Source organism: Spinacia oleracea, chromosome 5 (genome assembly GCF_020520425.1).
Source record: "Spinacia oleracea cultivar Varoflay chromosome 5, BTI_SOV_V1, whole genome shotgun sequence".
NCBI classification, from domain to species: Eukaryota; Viridiplantae; Streptophyta; class Magnoliopsida; order Caryophyllales; family Amaranthaceae; genus Spinacia; species Spinacia oleracea.
This window is the reverse complement of record NC_079491.1, coordinates 70,250-89,210: the sequence shown is the minus strand read 5'-3', so window position 1 is coordinate 89,210 and position 18,961 is coordinate 70,250. Positions and strand designations below refer to the sequence as shown.

Sequence of the window (18,961 nt, the reverse complement as noted above, 5' to 3'; positions counted from 1 at the left end):
ATTTTTACCCATATTTTCATAACTTTAACCTATTTTTGATTAACTTTTATATTAGTAAAAAAAGTTGATAGAAATGATTAAATGATTAATTTTATACATTATTAGTGGTTTTGAAGAAATATGTTTTTACTGAAATGAAAAAATTTGTCACTAAAAAATAAGATAACTTTTACATATATAAGCTTAACTTTTAAACATTTTGAGTTAACTTTACTCCGGTGTACATTATTTATTGTGTACCTTTTATAAATAAGAATTTGTGGAACGATTTTGATTTTTGTTGAAACTTTTTGGTTATGGAGTTCAAATTCACCAATTTGGTTAGGCGCTCAAATTTTTGTGGTTGATTTATGGCGGAAAATGAAAATTTTCTCATTCTCTGTAAGTTTTTGTTTGGCGCTCACAAGAATAAGGGTTTTTCCTTTTCTTTACTCATGCTTTTACCCCACTAGTATTACGGAGTATTATATTGTTAGTATAGCCTTTAAATGGTATATATTGATTAAGACTTCCACATTTCCCACATTTCCCCAATTAAAACCTACAGCACTCTTATTTTCTCTCCTCCTTAGGTTCGTTACTTTCGCTCCATCAAACAAAGGCGACAAATTGGCGATGAAGCTCAAAATCAATGAAATTCGCAGGGTTCCATGAAATTCCTCAACAAAATCGAGAGCTTATCAAATTTAATTAGTCTAATAAAGCTGCAAATAAGAGACTATTTGAATCAAAATCGAGCTTTATCAAGTATTCCGGATGCAAGTTAATTAGGTTTTTTTCCTCCGAATTAAAGATTCGAGTATTATCAGGTATTTAATCTGTCTTTAATGGTCGTTTTTTTCCTCTTCAATTTAATTTCTGTGAGAATATGTCACTCCAATTTTATTTGTGTGAGATTATAGAGTTTTTTGTGAATATCATGACGAACTTTTTTTGATTTTTCGAGAATTTGCCACTTTGATCGGATTTACCTGCAAATTTGGCTAGATTACTTGTCATTACAGTTTCGAGTTCGTATCTCCTAGTTAGGTGGTTTTCTTTGCTCATTATAATTTTATTCCGATCAACTACTAGTTAATTGGTTGTAAACGATTATGTCGAAAAAACTCTGCTATTATATTTGTGTTCTAAGTAATTTGTGTAGCACTGAAGCATCAGGCATATACCTATTGTATAAGAAAATGTCGAGTAGAGCTAGTAGCAATGATAGACAAGATTGTTTTGACATGTTATGTGGAATTGTCTGCAACGAAAAAGTTGAAGTCAGATGAATTTTGGTCTGGTTCTGCTGATAAATTTTGGTTCAGTCATGTTGACATGTTATGTGGAATTGTCTGCTGATAAATTTTGACATGTTATGTGGAATTGTCTGCTGATAAAAAGTTGAAGTCAGATGAATTTTGGTCTGGTTCTGCTGATAAGAGACCGGATATTTAGTGTACGCTAAGAGAACGGTTCTTGATTATAACTGGTCTCTTAAATTTACAGCTTCTTAGGGGTCGTTTGGTTCGCTGAACTGGAATGGAATGGTATGGAGTCTCATACCAGGGAGGTATGGATTGTATTTCCCATACCAATCTCAAACTGTTTGGTTTGATCCTGGAATGGATTCTATATCCCACTCATGCTGTTTGGTTCATTCTTGGAATGGATTCTGATTCAATTTTTTTTTTATAAATATATATTGAATATTATTTTTTATATTACTTAAAATATGACAAATAATTAGTAATATATCATCAACTTTGGAAACTACCATTCCACACAAATAATTATCCCAAAATAAAATTCGAATGTAAATGTTAATGTTTACATCATCATCAAATACCAAAATATTGTGACTTCACCCAAAATATGATAAATCTTTAACAAGGCATCAATGCCAAAACCCTTCAAAGTTTTTCGCAAACCAAAAATACGGCTAAACTAATAAGATATCAAGCACTATCATTCGAGCGAATATGAGGATGAATGAGATTGAGGACAAAATCTTTCTTCCACTCATCATCTGGGCTTTGGTAAAAAAGGGAGAGATCACTTGGATTAGATGCTAACTTTTTCGATGCTAATAATGCTTCATATCTAGTCAAACCTGGTACATTTAGGAGCTCATTTATCAAAGTCTTCTTTTGTTCCTCTACTTCTTGTTCACGAGCCATGATCACTTGTTCATGTTGTTGTGTGGTAGACAAGGCACTTGCAATAGTTGACATATGAGTGTTCATGTCACTCATGAAACCAGATAAGCTAGATGACATTGTTAAAAGAAGAAGTTAAATCTACAACCTCTGGTAACTTTCTCTTCCTCAGTTTTCCTTTTGGAGTCTTCTCCTTTGATCTCTTTGAAGAAGGTTCACCTGGAGTTGATTGATTTGATTGATTCACTGACTCGGTATCCTCAATGTCATCATCTTCATCAGTTTGATCCTTATCCAAGTTAATAGTCTCATTTTGTTGATTACCCACAACTTGTACAAAAGTTTCAGAATTAGCCCCTGTAGCTCGATCACATCCATAAATAGTTGCTAATTGGTCAAAGAAAGGAAATGGAACATTCCATAACCCTTGAGCATTTTTATGTTGCTGCAATTAAAATATATAAAAAAATAGATTATTTATCTTAAACTAATGGCTTACGAAAAGTGAGAAAGAAGGGGTGAGAAGTATTATTTACCTTACAAAAATCATCATAAGATTGTCTCTCACATAGTATTAATTTTTTCTCTTCATCCCACGAAAATCCTGAAGTACGAAACATTTCTGATAGCACATTGTATTTGTCCCTAAACCATTTGATTTTTGACTCGATGTGAGGAACGACTTTGAGACCACATCCTGGAAATTTATCATTCAATTTCTCTTCCAACTTATTTTTAAAGCCACTCTTAAAACTTCCATCAGCTTTCCAAGACGGGTCTGTAGTCATTTCCAATAGGCTATTAATTAGAACTTCTTCTTCAGCTTTTGTCCATGAACGTTTATTTTTTCCTCTTCCTCCTTGAGAACTTTGACCAATATCCATCCTGTACAGTTTTTATATCCACATGCAAAACAAAATACTTTAAATAATTAGATTTGCTAATTAAAATTTATATAATTAGATCCAATCAACCTAATTAAACAATAAAATGTCGCTCTTGTGTCACAAACAAGACATAGAAATAATTCTTTTAATAAAAATACACCATTAAATAAAGATAAATAAACAACATCTTGTGAAAAACTGAAAATATAAATAAACATTCATGTGTTTGCAATACATCTAGCTCTCCAGTTATTAAACAAAGTTTGTGCTAAAGTGTTTCGATAATTAGTCCAAGCATCGGATGTTGCAATAACAGTAATATATTCCATTTCCTCATCAGTGTCCTCATCATCACTTTCTTCTTCATTCTCGGAATCAAAATATGTAGTGTAATCGGTTGGCATATACTTTCGAATCACGTTATGTAATAGGACACAAGCTTGAACTATACGTCCTTGAGTACGTATTGGGAAGAAAGATGGGGATCTTAGAATACCCCATCTTCCTTTCAATAATCCAAAGCATCTTTCAATTACATTCCTAGCTTTGGAATGTTTCATGTTGAAATACTCTTCAGCGCTAATTGGAAGTCGATCTCCCCACTCTTTCAGGTGATATCGATGGCCTCTATATGGCGCTAAGAAACCCTCACAATTTGTATATCCCGCATCAACCAAATAATAGGAACCTTTATATTTGACAAATAATAAAAGGTAGTCATTAATTTGTTCATATAGAATATACTTGCATAAAAACTCCATGGTTCTATTATATTATTTACCTTGAGGAACTTTTAAACCATGAGGCCTACTAATGGCATCTCGAAGGACACGACCATCATGAGCAGATCCTTCCCAACCAGGTTGCACATATATAAATTCCATATTAGGATTACACACACCTAGTACATTCATGGCAATAGAACCTTTCCTTGTCCGATACCTTGGCCTATCCTCATTTGCGACATGAACACTAACATATGTGCCGTCTAAGGCTCCTAAACAATTCTACAAAATAACAAAGTCATATATAAGTTTGACATAAATATATTTTGGTTGATTTTATAAGTAATGAACAAGTAAGACATTATAATACCTTAAAGTATTTCCACCGCCCATCCTCGCAATCTTCCGTTATAGGTGTCGGCTTTTTAAGTAGATGATCATGTAACTTTAGAATAGCAAGTAGACATCGATGAAAGTTTCGACTAACACTTTCTCCACTTCGAAAAAAAATATTTCCCACTGTCCTATTTTTTATATGATGAGCCAAAGTGAACAAAAACATGGCTACTATTTCTTCTATTGACATGTTTCGACTTTCCGTCAATCCTCCAATATCTCTTGCCATCTCACAAATCACACCAAAAGTTCTTCTATTTACCCGAAGTTCACTCTTGCAAATTACATCACTATACTTAATTAATGTATTCAATTTCTTTAGCCTAAGACGTTTCTTCTCACTCTTGCTATATCTAGGCCTTTCAATTTTATGAAGTATCACTCCCATCATAAACAACACATAATACATAATAGGAATTACATTAATAACAACCATAATTGTTATTAGTAACTCTATTTGCTTCTTCTTCCTTCTCCTTATGTTAGTCAATTGCAAGGGAGCCATTTCTGTGTATGATACGCATATAATAGATAGTTATTGAAGCTATTAAAAAAATTACGAAAAGTAAATGTTAAACTATAGATTGAGTTTCAAGAATTTATAAATTACTATGGCAAGCTTTAAACCTTTTTTGGTCCTAATTCATAGCTAAGCTACTGTTACATAAACACATCAATTCCGGAATACATTATCACTTGCAGATTATTGGCCTAACCAGTGTAAACAAATCCAAACAGCCTTCACTTGTGAGTATTTTAATCTAAAATCTAACAAATTACTTTTTCAACAATCAACCATTTATGGGCAAACACAATCTCTGTAATATATGTATAAAAATATTACATAATGATAACTTATAAAATATCACATTTTCATGATAGCTATCCCTGTAATTACGAAACAAATGAGCTATCACAATCCCAGTAACAACGTGCCGCCAAATTAAATAACATCAGACACACATATAAACGCTAATCATCAAAACATACACACATATAAACGCGAATTATCAAAACAGGCACACAGATGACGAAATTAAAGGGGGAAAAAATGTAAAACTTACCTACCCAACCGCGAATTATCCCACCGGACAAGATGACGGTCACCGGTGATGGTCTCCGGATTGACGGTCGCCTGAGAGTAGATCGCCGGTGAATCGGTAATGGTGGGCGGCTGAACCGTTCTTTCTCTTCCCTCTTTTGTGAGCTAGGGTTAGAAACTTTGGTGGAATGGATTTTGAATCTTTGGGGGGAGGTGGGTATGGGATTCCAGGGGTATGGGGAGGAGATAGAAACCCCTAGGTTTGAGACTCCATTCCAAAAAAGCCCAACCAAACAATAAAATAGATGGAATGGGTTCTAACTCCATTCCAACCCATTCCAAATGCCCCAACCAAACGACCCCTTATTTTTTTTTAAGAATGGGGGTACATTGTACCACCAATGTACCCCCTAGATCCGCCCCCTGAGTAATTAGGATTTTTAAATTCTATATCGACAATTTTGGGTGCCTTGTAATTAGTTTTTAGAATTTGGAGTACATACTTGAATATTCAAAGCCAATAGCCTCCTGGCTGCCTTCTCTTAGTAAATTTTAAACAACTACATGTGTAAACCTCCCTCATGTCGTGCAAATAATATCAAGTGTTAATCCTACTGTTCTGTATTTCTTACCAGGGCCGTCTTATACATTTCGGAGGCCCTGTTCTAATCTTAAAAATAGGCCCCTACCAAAAACTAATGTGCAATTTTAATACCGAGTACTCCAATTAAATTATTTCAAAGTTGTGTGGATGTTGTGTTTGGTGCAAAGTGTAGAAAAAAACTGAAATTACTTTAAATCTCCGGCCCAAATATTGCAGCCCTCCCCGATTTTAAGCTAAAAAAAACAATACTCTGTAATTAGCTTACCCTTAACATAGTAGGAATTTCAAACTGTAACTAATATGAATTCAAAGCTGGAAGCAGACTGTATAATTTTCTGATGTACTGTAGTTTCATTTTCATTAGTGATGTTCGCCAGGCAAGGGGCTTGCAATGAGTAAAGCAGTTTTCTGATGTACTTTGTTTAATACTTTAATCACTTCTATAATATTTTAAGATGAAATTTTGAATTACAAAATGTTGTGATACACTTCTACAAGTATTTTGGAATGCATGTGGATGTTTGATACTTTCTCTGGATGATTCTTGGTTGTTTAATTTTTCCAATTATTTCCCGCCAACATATGAGTATATTGCTAATTTATACCTCTAACATAGTAGGAATTTCAAACTGTAACTAATATGAATTCAAAGCTGGAAGCAGACTGTATAATTTTCTGATGTACTGTAGTTTCATTTTCATTAGTGATGTTCGCCAGGCAAGGGGCTTGCATTGAGTAAAGCAGTTTTCTGATGTACTTTGTTTAATACTTTAATCACTTCTATAAAATATAAAGGACTTAAATTATCAATGTGTAGTAAGTTAACTTACTTCAATTTCCACCAAAACAAACAAGTGAAAGTTGTGGAATACTCTTTTTTCCATAGTTTTCCATATTAACAAACCAAACAAGTGAAAGCAAGATATTTCCATAGATTTGGTTGGATTTACTTTTATTCAGATTTCCATAGTTAACTTGAGACTGATTGGAAGTGGTGCTTTGCATTAACTTGGTTCCCAAACACGTTTATGTTGATAATATTCTGTTATTTGATGTGTGTATAGGAATGTCGTATTCGAAGACGAGTGAATTTATACGATTTAAAGAGTTTGCAGTGGAGCAGCAGTCTATCCTGCTCGGTTCATTATCCCAAAACACAGATTTCTCCAGTCAGCGACCTAGAATGTCTTCAACGATCGCATCTCATTTTAAAAGGCAGTTCAAAGATTTACTGTGGGTATGTTTAGTTTTAGTTAATTTCATGGGTTTCTTTTTTATTCAATTTCTGAACTGGGTTTGATTAAGGTTTGATTTTGTGAATTTTGGGGTTGAACAACAAAAAAGGGTATTGTCTGATTAATTGTTGCGATTATTTTGATGGGTTTGTATTGTATTTTACTATTGTGTTAACGTATTTTTTTTTTTTTTTTGTGTGTGGTGGGTTGGCGTGTCGTTTTTCTGTTTGTGTCTATTTTTGGTGTTCAGTTAACATATGGGTAACAAATTCTATATTACTGATTATCTATTTGTTAATAATTGTGCTTCTATGTATCATTTCATTTTTCTGCCTTCCGTGAAGTGTCTAATTGTGCTTTTGTGTGTCCGTTAATAATTACGGAGTACATCTTTTGTGTGGTTTCGAGGAGTGGAGGGAGGCAGGGTATGTTATGCGTTGATTGTTGTCTGTTGCTTGGTGGTGCTGGGAAATAAAGAGTGTTAAAGATTAACTGGAATTACTTTCCTATTAGTGACAGGTTGCCTTCTATAAATTTGATGTAGACCCGAAGAGTGGAGTAAAATTGAGGCACTCTATTCTAGCCATATGGTTGGGGAATGATGGCTTTGGCCGTCCTACATCATACGCTGCACTGAAATAGTTTTTGTGATAACCAGCCATATCAAGTTCTTGATAAGTTGAATGCTTATCGTGGAACATTAGAGAATAAGATGATAATCAGTTCAGGCTTTACAAGTTATAATGTGTGTGATAATTTACTGGTGTACTGATAGAGGATCAGTTCGAAACCCATGAACTTTCGCATTTTCAAATTTGCAACTAAAGCTGAAATGTGTCAGAATCTGTCTCGTTGTAGCTTTAGCTTATTTATGTACGGAAGCACAATATTTTATTGCATTTAATTTCTGATTGCAGAACAGGAAGAAGAGGTCACTTCAGAGTATTGTATCACTATGTGAACCGGCAGGTGATTGGCAGACGATTAGTTACAATGATATACCTTTCTTGCAAACACAGGTTCAAAATTTGCCCCTCAAGAATTGTTTTCCCTTTTGAATACTTGATCAGTTAATCTCTTTATTTTTTTTTCTTTTCAGGATGACAGTAACTACATGATTTCAAGTGATCGCTGGTTAACGATTATTCCAGACAATCTACATAACTATTGTGGAAAGGAAAGATTGGACACTCGTGTATATCTTTGGTGACTTCTTTTCATTTTTTTAATCATTTATTTTATTTGGCTTCAGAAAACTTGAGGCTATCTAGCAGTTTAGTAATTTGTTTTGTCCAATGGACACAGGTTGCAGGTACTTTCTGTAAAGTCCTTAAAAAATGTCTTACCTGTGAGGGTTTGTGCATTGTAGATCCACATGTAAGACAAATGTTTTCACCCATTATTGGCCCATCTTTACTTTTGTATCACCCATTTATTGATTTGGTTTTTGTCTGAAATATTACAGATTTGGGAGTCCTGCATCGAGAAAATAGGCATTGATTTTGAGTTTAGCCATTCCGTTTATGCTGATGGTGTACTAGAGGTAAATGCTGAGTTAGCCGACCTGTTTATACTGCAAATTTGCCTTGTAATTTTATAATTCTTTAGTAACTCTGACGAAACTAATTGGTTTCATTTATGTGATTAAGATTCATATAGGTGTTCTAGATGATGGTCACTTCTTCTCCATTCACGCATATATTGGAGGTCTCCATATATATATCATGGACTCACTCCATGATGATCTTGCTGTTTGTCACAAACTGCATGTTTCTGTGCTGGTACAGTGATGCTCTGTTTTACATTTGTTTGTTCCTTTTTTGTTGGTATTACAAAAACATTATGGGAATTGTTGCAGATACGACATTTGTATCATCATCACAATATCAACATGGACGCATGGAGTATTCTTTTTGTAGTTGATAATCCCAAGCAAAGCAACAGTTATGATTGTGGAGTTTTTATGCTCAAGGCTTTAGAGTGTTGGATTAAGAAAGTGAAATTGCCCTTCTCAAAGGTAAATACTTGGAATTATTTCCACGTGTAGAATAATGTGATTACCTAACTCATGTTATCATTATAATAACTTTGAATGTGTTTACCTCAGGATAATGCTCAGAATGCAAGACATTTTCTTCTTGCACAAGTAGGGGCCAAGGATCTGCAGCTTCCTCCCAGGCCCGACCCTGGGCATAGGCGAGGAGTGCGACCGCCTAGAGCGCAAGGCCGAAAGGGTCCCAAAATTTGTCCGCTTCACTAACTGTTTATACATATATTATACGCCCGCAAAATTGAAATGGATAGATTAATGTAGCATATTATATCAAAGTTAAAGAGTATAATCAACTAATGTAGTCATAACCTCCTATAATCCTATTGAAGAAAATACAAAAATATTTACTAAAAATTAAAACAAGATGTTGGATAAAAAATGGGACACATACATTTCTAGATAAGAATCACAAAGAAGTTGCCAAAATAAAAAAGTAAAGAGTAAATTGATTGTAAAAATAAAATATAATTACTTAGCTTGTTTTTTGTAATTTGTACTTCTTACTTCTAATATTTGGTTGATTATCGTAATTAAACATATTATGAAATATTTTTATTGGAAAATAAATTAAAATTTAACGAAATAATTAACATTAGATATTTTTTGAAATAAAGGGCTTTTTTTTCTTGTTTCGCCTAGGACCCATAAATTGTTAGGACCGGGCTTGTTTCGTATAGCCTTTAAATGGTATATATTGATTAAGACTTCCACATTTCCCACATTTCCCCAATTAAAACCTACAGCACTCTTATTTTCTCTCCTCCTTAGGTTCGTTACTTTCGCTCCATCAAACAAAGGCGACAAATTGGCGATGAAGCTCAAAATCAATGAAATTCGCAGGGTTCCATGAAATTCCTCAACAAAATCGAGAGCTTATCAAATTTAATTAGTCTAATAAAGCTGCAAATAAGAGACTATTTGAATCAAAATCGAGCTTTATCAAGTATTCCGGATGCAAGTTAATTAGGTTTTTTTCCTCCGAATTAAAGATTCGAGTATTATCAGGTATTTAATCTGTCTTTAATGGTCGTTTTTTTCCTCTTCAATTTAATTTCTGTGAGAATATGTCACTCCAATTTTATTTGTGTGAGATTATAGAGTTTTTTGTGAATATCATGACGAACTTTTTTTGATTTTTCGAGAATTTGCCACTTTGATCGGATTTACCTGCAAATTTGGCTAGATTACTTGTCATTACAGTTTCGAGTTCGTATCTCCTAGTTAGGTGGTTTTCTTTGCTCATTATAATTTTATTCCGATCAACTACTAGTTAATTGGTTGTAAACGATTATGTCGAAAAAACTCTGCTATTATATTTGTGTTCTAAGTAATTTGTGTAGCACTGAAGCATCAGGCATATACCTATTGTATAAGAAAATGTCGAGTAGAGCTAGTAGCAATGATAGACAAGATTGTTTTGACATGTTATGTGGAATTGTCTGCAACGAAAAAGTTGAAGTCAGATGAATTTTGGTCTGGTTCTGCTGATAAATTTTGGTTCAGTCATGTTGACATGTTATGTGGAATTGTCTGCTGATAAATTTTGACATGTTATGTGGAATTGTCTGCTGATAAAAAGTTGAAGTCAGATGAATTTTGGTCTGGTTCTGCTGATAAGAGACCGGATATTTAGTGTACGCTAAGAGAACGGTTCTTGATTATAACTGGTCTCTTAAATTTACAGCTTCTTAGGGGTCGTTTGGTTCGCTGAACTGGAATGGAATGGTATGGAGTCTCATACCAGGGAGGTATGGATTGTATTTCCCATACCAATCTCAAACTGTTTGGTTTGATCCTGGAATGGATTCTATATCCCACTCATGCTGTTTGGTTCATTCTTGGAATGGATTCTGATTCAATTTTTTTTTTATAAATATATATTGAATATTATTTTTTATATTACTTAAAATATGACAAATAATTAGTAATATATCATCAACTTTGGAAACTACCATTCCACACAAATAATTATCCCAAAATAAAATTCGAATGTAAATGTTAATGTTTACATCATCATCAAATACCAAAATATTGTGACTTCACCCAAAATATGATAAATCTTTAACAAGGCATCAATGCCAAAACCCTTCAAAGTTTTTCGCAAACCAAAAATACGGCTAAACTAATAAGATATCAAGCACTATCATTCGAGCGAATATGAGGATGAATGAGATTGAGGACAAAATCTTTCTTCCACTCATCATCTGGGCTTTGGTAAAAAAGGGAGAGATCACTTGGATTAGATGCTAACTTTTTCGATGCTAATAATGCTTCATATCTAGTCAAACCTGGTACATTTAGGAGCTCATTTATCAAAGTCTTCTTTTGTTCCTCTACTTCTTGTTCACGAGCCATGATCACTTGTTCATGTTGTTGTGTGGTAGACAAGGCACTTGCAATAGTTGACATATGAGTGTTCATGTCACTCATGAAACCAGATAAGCTAGATGACATTGTTAAAAGAAGAAGTTAAATCTACAACCTCTGGTAACTTTCTCTTCCTCAGTTTTCCTTTTGGAGTCTTCTCCTTTGATCTCTTTGAAGAAGGTTCACCTGGAGTTGATTGATTTGATTGATTCACTGACTCGGTATCCTCAATGTCATCATCTTCATCAGTTTGATCCTTATCCAAGTTAATAGTCTCATTTTGTTGATTACCCACAACTTGTACAAAAGTTTCGGAATTAGCCCCTGTAGCTCGATCACATCCATAAATAGTTGCTAATTGGTCAAAGAAAGGAAATGGAACATTCCATAACCCTTGAGCATTTTTATGTTGCTGCAATTAAAATATATAAAAAAATAGATTATTTATCTTAAACTAATGGCTTACGAAAAGTGAGAAAGAAGGGGTGAGAAGTATTATTTACCTTACAAAAATCATCATAAGATTGTCTCTCACATAGTATTAATTTTTTCTCTTCATCCCACGAAAATCCTGAAGTACGAAACATTTCTGATAGCACATTGTATTTGTCCCTAAACCATTTGATTTTTGACTCGATGTGAGGAACGACTTTGAGACCACATCCTGGAAATTTATCATTCAATTTCTCTTCCAACTTATTTTTAAAGCCACTCTTAAAACTTCCATCAGCTTTCCAAGACGGGTCTGTAGTCATTTCCAATAGGCTATTAATTAGAACTTCTTCTTCAGCTTTTGTCCATGAACGTTTATTTTTTCCTCTTCCTCCTTGAGAACTTTGACCAATATCCATCCTGTACAGTTTTTATATCCACATGCAAAACAAAATACTTTAAATAATTAGATTTGCTAATTAAAATTTATATAATTAGATCCAATCAACCTAATTAAACAATAAAATGTCGCTCTTGTGTCACAAACAAGACATAGAAATAATTCTTTTAATAAAAATACACCATTAAATAAAGATAAATAAACAACATCTTGTGAAAAACTGAAAATATAAATAAACATTCATGTGTTTGCAATACATCTAGCTCTCCAGTTATTAAACAAAGTTTGTGCTAAAGTGTTTCGATAATTAGTCCAAGCATCGGATGTTGCAATAACAGTAATATATTCCATTTCCTCATCAGTGTCCTCATCATCACTTTCTTCTTCATTCTCGGAATCAAAATATGTAGTGTAATCGGTTGGCATATACTTTCGAATCACGTTATGTAATAGGACACAAGCTTGAACTATACGTCCTTGAGTACGTATTGGGAAGAAAGATGGGGATCTTAGAATACCCCATCTTCCTTTCAATAATCCAAAGCATCTTTCAATTACATTCCTAGCTTTGGAATGTTTCATGTTGAAATACTCTTCAGCGCTAATTGGAAGTCGATCTCCCCACTCTTTCAGGTGATATCGATGGCCTCTATATGGCGCTAAGAAACCCTCACAATTTGTATATCCCGCATCAACCAAATAATAGGAACCTTTATATTTGACAAATAATAAAAGGTAGTCATTAATTTGTTCATATAGAATATACTTGCATAAAAACTCCATGGTTCTATTATATTATTTACCTTGAGGAACTTTTAAACCATGAGGCCTACTAATGGCATCTCGAAGGACACGACCATCATGAGCAGATCCTTCCCAACCAGGTTGCACATATATAAATTCCATATTAGGATTACACACACCTAGTACATTCATGGCAATAGAACCTTTCCTTGTCCGATACCTTGGCCTATCCTCATTTGCGACATGAACACTAACATATGTGCCGTCTAAGGCTCCTAAACAATTCTACAAAATAACAAAGTCATATATAAGTTTGACATAAATATATTTTGGTTGATTTTATAAGTAATGAACAAGTAAGACATTATAATACCTTAAAGTATTTCCACCGCCCATCCTCGCAATCTTCCGTTATAGGTGTCGGCTTTTTAAGTAGATGATCATGTAACTTTAGAATAGCAAGTAGACATCGATGAAAGTTTCGACTAACACTTTCTCCACTTCGAAAAAAAATATTTCCCACTGTCCTATTTTTTATATGATGAGCCAAAGTGAACAAAAACATGGCTACTATTTCTTCTATTGACATGTTTCGACTTTCCGTCAATCCTCCAATATCTCTTGCCATCTCACAAATCACACCAAAAGTTCTTCTATTTACCCGACTCTTGCAAATTACATCACTATACTTAATTAATGTATTCAATTTCTTTAGCCTAAGACGTTTCTTCTCACTCTTGCTATATCTAGGCCTTTCAATTTTATGAAGTATCACTCCCATCATAAACAACACATAATACATAATAGGAATTACATTAATAACAACCATAATTGTTATTAGTAACTCTATTTGCTTCTTCTTCCTTCTCCTTATGTTAGTCAATTGCAAGGGAGCCATTTCTGTGTATGATACGCATATAATAGATAGTTATTGAAGCTATTAAAAAAATTACGAAAAGTAAATGTTAAACTATAGATTGAGTTTCAAGAATTTATAAATTACTATGGCAAGCTTTAAACCTTTTTTGGTCCTAATTCATAGCTAAGCTACTGTTACATAAACACATCAATTCCGGAATACATTATCACTTGCAGATTATTGGCCTAACCAGTGTAAACAAATCCAAACAGCCTTCACTTGTGAGTATTTTAATCTAAAATCTAACAAATTACTTTTTCAACAATCAACCATTTATGGGCAAACACAATCTCTGTAATATATGTATAAAAATATTACATAATGATAACTTATAAAATATCACATTTTCATGATAGCTATCCCTGTAATTACGAAACAAATGAGCTATCACAATCCCAGTAACAACGTGCCGCCAAATTAAATAACATCAGACACACATATAAACGCTAATCATCAAAACATACACACATATAAACGCGAATTATCAAAACAGGCACACAGATGACGAAATTAAAGGGGGAAAAAATGTAAAACTTACCTACCCAACCGCGAATTATCCCACCGGACAAGATGACGGTCACCGGTGATGGTCTCCGGATTGACGGTCGCCTGAGAGTAGATCGCCGGTGAATCGGTAATGGTGGGCGGCTGAACCGTTCTTTCTCTTCCCTCTTTTGTGAGCTAGGGTTAGAAACTTTGGTGGAATGGATTTTGAATCTTTGGGGGGAGGTGGGTATGGGATTCCAGGGGTATGGGGAGGAGATAGAAACCCCTAGGTTTGAGACTCCATTCCAAAAAAGCCCAACCAAACAATAAAATAGATGGAATGGGTTCTAACTCCATTCCAACCCATTCCAAATGCCCCAACCAAACGACCCCTTATTTTTTTTTAAGAATGGGGGTACATTGTACCACCAATGTACCCCCTAGATCCGCCCCCTGAGTAATTAGGATTTTTAAATTCTATATCGACAATTTTGGGTGCCTTGTAATTAGTTTTTAGAATTTGGAGTACATACTTGAATATTCAAAGCCAATAGCCTCCTGGCTGCCTTCTCTTAGTAAATTTTAAACAACTACATGTGTAAACCTCCCTCATGTCGTGCAAATAATATCAAGTGTTAATCCTACTGTTCTGTATTTCTTACCAGGGCCGTCTTATACATTTCGGAGGCCCTGTTCTAATCTTAAAAATAGGCCCCTACCAAAAACTAATGTGCAATTTTAATACCGAGTACTCCAATTAAATTATTTCAAAGTTGTGTGGATGTTGTGTTTGGTGCAAAGTGTAGAAAAAAACTGAAATTACTTTAAATCTCCGGCCCAAATATTGCAGCCCTCCCCGATTTTAAGCTAAAAAAAACAATACTCTGTAATTAGCTTACCCTTAACATAGTAGGAATTTCAAACTGTAACTAATATGAATTCAAAGCTGGAAGCAGACTGTATAATTTTCTGATGTACTGTAGTTTCATTTTCATTAGTGATGTTCGCCAGGCAAGGGGCTTGCAATGAGTAAAGCAGTTTTCTGATGTACTTTGTTTAATACTTTAATCACTTCTATAATATTTTAAGATGAAATTTTGAATTACAAAATGTTGTGATACACTTCTACAAGTATTTTGGAATGCATGTGGATGTTTGATACTTTCTCTGGATGATTCTTGGTTGTTTAATTTTTCCAATTATTTCCCGCCAACATATGAGTATATTGCTAATTTATACCTCTAACATAGTAGGAATTTCAAACTGTAACTAATATGAATTCAAAGCTGGAAGCGGACTGTATAATTTTCTGATGTACTGTAGTTTCATTTTCATTAGTGATGTTCGCCAGGCAAGGGGCTTGCATTGAGTAAAGCAGTTTTCTGATGTACTTTGTTTAATACTTTAATCACTTCTATAAAATATAAAGGACTTAAATTATCAATGTGTAGTAAGTTAACTTACTTCAATTTCCACCAAAACAAACAAGTGAAAGTTGTGGAATACTCTTTTTTCCATAGTTTTCCATATTAACAAACCAAACAAGTGAAAGCAAGATATTTCCATAGATTTGGTTGGATTTACTTTTATTCAGATTTCCATAGTTAACTTGAGACTGATTGGAAGTGGTGCTTTGCATTAACTTGGTTCCCAAACACGTTTATGTTGATAATATTCTGTTATTTGATGTGTGTATAGGAATGTCGTATTCGAAGACGAGTGAATTTATACGATTTAAAGAGTTTGCAGTGGAGCAGCAGTCTATCCTGCTCGGTTCATTATCCCAAAACACAGATTTCTCCAGTCAGCGACCTAGAATGTCTTCAACGATCGCATCTCATTTTAAAAGGCAGTTCAAAGATTTACTGTGGGTATGTTTAGTTTTAGTTAATTTCATGGGTTTCTTTTTTATTCAATTTCTGAACTGGGTTTGATTAAGGTTTGATTTTGTGAATTTTGGGGTTGAACAACAAAAAAGGGTATTGTCTGATTAATTGTTGCGATTATTTTGATGGGTTTGTATTGTATTTTACTATTGTGTTAACGTATTTTTTTTTTTTTTTTTGTGTGTGGTGGGTTGGCGTGTCGTTTTTCTGTTTGTGTCTATTTTTGGTGTTCAGTTAACATATGGGTAACAAATTCTATATTACTGATTATCTATTTGTTAATAATTGTGCTTCTATGTATCATTTCATTTTTCTGCCTTCCGTGAAGTGTCTAATTGTGCTTTTGTGTGTCCGTTAATAATTACGGAGTACATCTTTTGTGTGGTTTCGAGGAGTGGAGGGAGGCAGGGTATGTTATGCGTTGATTGTTGTCTGTTGCTTGGTGGTGCTGGGAAATAAAGAGTGTTAAAGATTAACTGGAATTACTTTCCTATTAGTGACAGGTTGCCTTCTATAAATTTGATGTAGACCCGAAGAGTGGAGTAAAATTGAGGCACTCTATTCTAGCCATATGGTTGGGGAATGATGGCTTTGGCCGTCCTACATCATACGCTGCACTGAAATAGTTTTTGTGATAACCAGCCATATCAAGTTCTTGATAAGTTGAATGCTTATCGTGGAACATTAGAGAATAAGATGATAATCAGTTCAGGCTTTACAAGTTATAATGTGTGTGATAATTTACTGGTGTACTGATAGAGGATCAGTTCGAAACCCATGAACTTTCGCATTTTCAAATTTGCAACTAAAGCTGAAATGTGTCAGAATCTGTCTCGTTGTAGCTTTAGCTTATTTATGTACGGAAGCACAATATTTTATTGCATTTAATTTCTGATTGCAGAACAGGAAGAAGAGGTCACTTCAGAGTATTGTATCACTATGTGAACCGGCAGGTGATTGGCAGACGATTAGTTACAATGATATACCTTTCTTGCAAACACAGGTTCAAAATTTGCCCCTCAAGAATTGTTTTCCCTTTTGAATACTTGATCAGTTAATCTCTTTATTTTTTTTTCTTTTCAGGATGACAGTAACTACATGATTTCAAGTGATCGCTGGTTAACGATTATTCCAGACAATCTACATAACTATTGTGGAAAGGAAAGATTGGACACTCGTGTATATCTTTGGTGACTTCTTTTCATTTTTTTAATCATTTATTTTATTTGGCTTCAGAAAACTTGAGGCTATCTAGCAGTTTAGTAATTTGTTTTGTCCAATGGACACAGGTTGCAGGTACTTTCTGTAAAGTCCTTAAAAAATGTCTTACCTGTGAGGGTTTGTGCATTGTAGATCCACATGTAAGACAAATGTTTTCACCCATTATTGGCCCATCTTTACTTTTGTATCACCCATTTATTGATTTGGTTTTTGTCTGAAATATTACAGATTTGGGAGTCCTGCATCGAGAAAATAGGCATTGATTTTGAGTTTAGCCATTCCGTTTATGCTGATGGTGTACTAGAGGTAAATGCTGAGTTAGCCGACCTGTTTATACTGCAAATTTGCCTTGTAATTTTATAATTCTTTAGTAACTCTGACGAAACTAATTGGTTTCATTTATGTGATTAAGATTCATATAGGTGTTCTAGATGATGGTCACTTCTTCTCCATTCACGCATATATTGGAGGTCTCCATATATATATCATGGACTCACTCCATGATGATCTTGCTGTTTGTCACAAACTGCATGTTTCTGTGCTGGTACAGTGATGCTCTGTTTTACATTTGTTTGTTCCTTTTTTGTTGGTATTACAAAAACATTATGGGAATTGTTGCAGATACGACATTTGTATCATCATCACAATATCAACATGGACGCATGGAGTATTCTTTTTGTAGTTGATAATCCCAAGCAAAGCAACAGTTATGATTGTGGAGTTTTTATGCTCAAGGCTTTAGAGTGTTGGATTAAGAAAGTGAAATTGCCCTTCTCAAAGGTAAATACTTGGAATTATTTCCACGTGTAGAATAATGTGATTACCTAACTCATGTTATCATTATAATAACTTTGAATGTGTTTACCTCAGGATAATGCTCAGAATGCAAGACATTTTCTTCTTGCACAAGTAGGGGCCAAGGATCTGCAGCTTCCTCCCAGGCCCGACCCTGGGCATAGGCGAGGAGTGCGACCGCCTAGAGCGCAAGGCCGAAAGGGTCCCAAAATTTGTCCGCTTCACTAACTGTTTATACATATATTATACGCCCGCAAAATTGAAATGGATAGATTAATGTAGCATATTATATCAAAGTTAAAGAGTATAATCAACTAATGTAGTCATAACCTCCTATAATCCTATTGAAGAAAATACAAAAATATTTACTAAAAATTAAAACAAGATGTTGGATAAAAAATGGGACACATACATTTCTAGATAAGAATCACAAAGAAGTTGCCAAAATAAAAAAGTAAAGAGTAAATTGATTGTAAAAATAAAATATAATTACTTAGCTTGTTTTTTGTAATTTGTACTTCTTACTTCTAATATTTGGTTGATTATCGTAATTAAACATATTATGAAATATTTTTATTGGAAAATAAATTAAAATTTAACGAAATAATTAACATTAGATATTTTTTGAAAT

The 18,961-nt window shown here is 34.0% G+C and overlaps 6 protein-coding genes across 6 annotated transcripts; 2 read left to right on the top strand and 4 right to left on the bottom strand.

Moving 5' to 3' along the window:
- The first annotated feature begins 508 nt into the window (after nucleotides 1-508).
- On the top strand, nucleotides 509-9,684 carry LOC130460787 (uncharacterized). The gene is made up of 9 exons (XM_056828334.1): nucleotides 509-809; nucleotides 6,857-7,029; nucleotides 7,945-8,046; nucleotides 8,127-8,222; nucleotides 8,333-8,404; nucleotides 8,493-8,570; nucleotides 8,677-8,808; nucleotides 8,886-9,044; nucleotides 9,135-9,684. The coding sequence occupies exons 2-9, from the start codon at nucleotides 6,859-6,861 to the stop codon at nucleotides 9,285-9,287; spliced, it is 963 nt and encodes a 320-aa protein (XP_056684312.1). The 5' UTR covers nucleotides 509-809; nucleotides 6,857-6,858; the 3' UTR covers nucleotides 9,288-9,684.
- On the bottom strand, nucleotides 1,938-3,022 carry LOC130460748 (uncharacterized). The gene is made up of 3 exons (XM_056828277.1): nucleotides 2,675-3,022; nucleotides 2,297-2,583; nucleotides 1,938-2,247 (listed from the first exon to the last, which is right to left on the bottom strand). Exons 1-3 carry the CDS (start codon nucleotides 3,020-3,022, stop codon nucleotides 1,938-1,940), a joined length of 945 nt encoding a protein of 314 aa, XP_056684255.1.
- LOC110775481 (protein ALP1-like) lies at nucleotides 3,061-5,473 on the bottom strand. The gene is made up of 4 exons (XM_021980083.2): nucleotides 5,211-5,473; nucleotides 4,121-4,653; nucleotides 3,807-4,032; nucleotides 3,061-3,713 (listed from the first exon to the last, which is right to left on the bottom strand). The coding sequence occupies exons 2-4, from the start codon at nucleotides 4,649-4,651 to the stop codon at nucleotides 3,244-3,246; spliced, it is 1,227 nt and encodes a 408-aa protein (XP_021835775.1). The 5' UTR covers nucleotides 4,652-4,653; nucleotides 5,211-5,473; the 3' UTR covers nucleotides 3,061-3,243.
- A 98-nt stretch (nucleotides 9,685-9,782) lies between the features above and the next one.
- On the top strand, nucleotides 9,783-18,954 carry LOC110775482 (uncharacterized). Its single transcript, XM_021980084.2, has 9 exons — nucleotides 9,783-10,085; nucleotides 16,127-16,299; nucleotides 17,216-17,317; nucleotides 17,398-17,493; nucleotides 17,604-17,675; nucleotides 17,764-17,841; nucleotides 17,948-18,079; nucleotides 18,157-18,315; nucleotides 18,406-18,954. Exons 2-9 carry the CDS (start codon nucleotides 16,129-16,131, stop codon nucleotides 18,556-18,558), a joined length of 963 nt encoding a protein of 320 aa, XP_021835776.1. The 5' UTR covers nucleotides 9,783-10,085; nucleotides 16,127-16,128; the 3' UTR covers nucleotides 18,559-18,954.
- LOC110775486 (uncharacterized) lies at nucleotides 11,040-14,743 on the bottom strand. The gene is made up of 3 exons (XM_021980087.2): nucleotides 14,485-14,743; nucleotides 11,951-12,299; nucleotides 11,040-11,859 (listed from the first exon to the last, which is right to left on the bottom strand). Exons 2-3 carry the CDS (start codon nucleotides 12,296-12,298, stop codon nucleotides 11,524-11,526), a joined length of 684 nt encoding a protein of 227 aa, XP_021835779.2. The 5' UTR covers nucleotide 12,299; nucleotides 14,485-14,743; the 3' UTR covers nucleotides 11,040-11,523.
- LOC130460785 (protein ALP1-like) lies at nucleotides 12,337-14,743 on the bottom strand. Its single transcript, XM_056828332.1, has 4 exons — nucleotides 14,481-14,743; nucleotides 13,397-13,923; nucleotides 13,083-13,308; nucleotides 12,337-12,989 (listed from the first exon to the last, which is right to left on the bottom strand). Exons 2-4 carry the CDS (start codon nucleotides 13,919-13,921, stop codon nucleotides 12,520-12,522), a joined length of 1,221 nt encoding a protein of 406 aa, XP_056684310.1. The 5' UTR covers nucleotides 13,922-13,923; nucleotides 14,481-14,743; the 3' UTR covers nucleotides 12,337-12,519.
- Nucleotides 18,955-18,961: the final 7 nt, after the last annotated feature.

What these genes read in the sequence shown, in the direction of transcription:
- LOC130460785 (XM_056828332.1), bottom strand. Translation starts at nt 13,921, where the DNA reads ATGGCTCCCTTGCAATTGACTAACATAAGGAGAAGGAAGAAGAAGCAA. An exon ending in GGCGGTGGAAATACTTTAAG is followed by an intron (nt 13,309 to 13,396) that starts GTATTATAATGT and finishes GTTATTTTGTAG; the next exon opens with AATTGTTTAGGAGCCTTAGA. An exon ending in TGGTTTAAAAGTTCCTCAAG is followed by an intron (nt 12,990 to 13,082) that starts GTAAATAATATA and finishes TCAAATATAAAG; the next exon opens with GTTCCTATTATTTGGTTGAT.
- LOC110775486 (XM_021980087.2), bottom strand. Translation starts at nt 12,298, where the DNA reads ATGGATATTGGTCAAAGTTCTCAAGGAGGAAGAGGAAAAAATAAACGT. An exon ending in CTTATGATGATTTTTGTAAG is followed by an intron (nt 11,860 to 11,950) that starts GTAAATAATACT and finishes TTTTAATTGCAG; the next exon opens with CAACATAAAAATGCTCAAGG.
- LOC110775481 (XM_021980083.2), bottom strand. Translation starts at nt 4,651, where the DNA reads ATGGCTCCCTTGCAATTGACTAACATAAGGAGAAGGAAGAAGAAGCAA. An exon ending in GGCGGTGGAAATACTTTAAG is followed by an intron (nt 4,033 to 4,120) that starts GTATTATAATGT and finishes GTTATTTTGTAG; the next exon opens with AATTGTTTAGGAGCCTTAGA. An exon ending in TGGTTTAAAAGTTCCTCAAG is followed by an intron (nt 3,714 to 3,806) that starts GTAAATAATATA and finishes TCAAATATAAAG; the next exon opens with GTTCCTATTATTTGGTTGAT.
- LOC110775482 (XM_021980084.2), top strand. Translation starts at nt 16,129, where the DNA reads ATGTCGTATTCGAAGACGAGTGAATTTATACGATTTAAAGAGTTTGCA. An exon ending in AGGAAAGATTGGACACTCGT is followed by an intron (nt 17,494 to 17,603) that starts GTATATCTTTGG and finishes CAATGGACACAG; the next exon opens with GTTGCAGGTACTTTCTGTAA. An exon ending in ATGCTGATGGTGTACTAGAG is followed by an intron (nt 17,842 to 17,947) that starts GTAAATGCTGAG and finishes TATGTGATTAAG; the next exon opens with ATTCATATAGGTGTTCTAGA.
- LOC130460748 (XM_056828277.1), bottom strand. Translation starts at nt 3,022, where the DNA reads ATGGATATTGGTCAAAGTTCTCAAGGAGGAAGAGGAAAAAATAAACGT. An exon ending in CTTATGATGATTTTTGTAAG is followed by an intron (nt 2,584 to 2,674) that starts GTAAATAATACT and finishes TTTTAATTGCAG; the next exon opens with CAACATAAAAATGCTCAAGG. An exon ending in GGAAAACTGAGGAAGAGAAA is followed by an intron (nt 2,248 to 2,296) that starts GTTACCAGAGGT and finishes AATGTCATCTAG; the next exon opens with CTTATCTGGTTTCATGAGTG.
- LOC130460787 (XM_056828334.1), top strand. Translation starts at nt 6,859, where the DNA reads ATGTCGTATTCGAAGACGAGTGAATTTATACGATTTAAAGAGTTTGCA. An exon ending in ATGCTGATGGTGTACTAGAG is followed by an intron (nt 8,571 to 8,676) that starts GTAAATGCTGAG and finishes TATGTGATTAAG; the next exon opens with ATTCATATAGGTGTTCTAGA. An exon ending in TGAAATTGCCCTTCTCAAAG is followed by an intron (nt 9,045 to 9,134) that starts GTAAATACTTGG and finishes TGTTTACCTCAG; the next exon opens with GATAATGCTCAGAATGCAAG.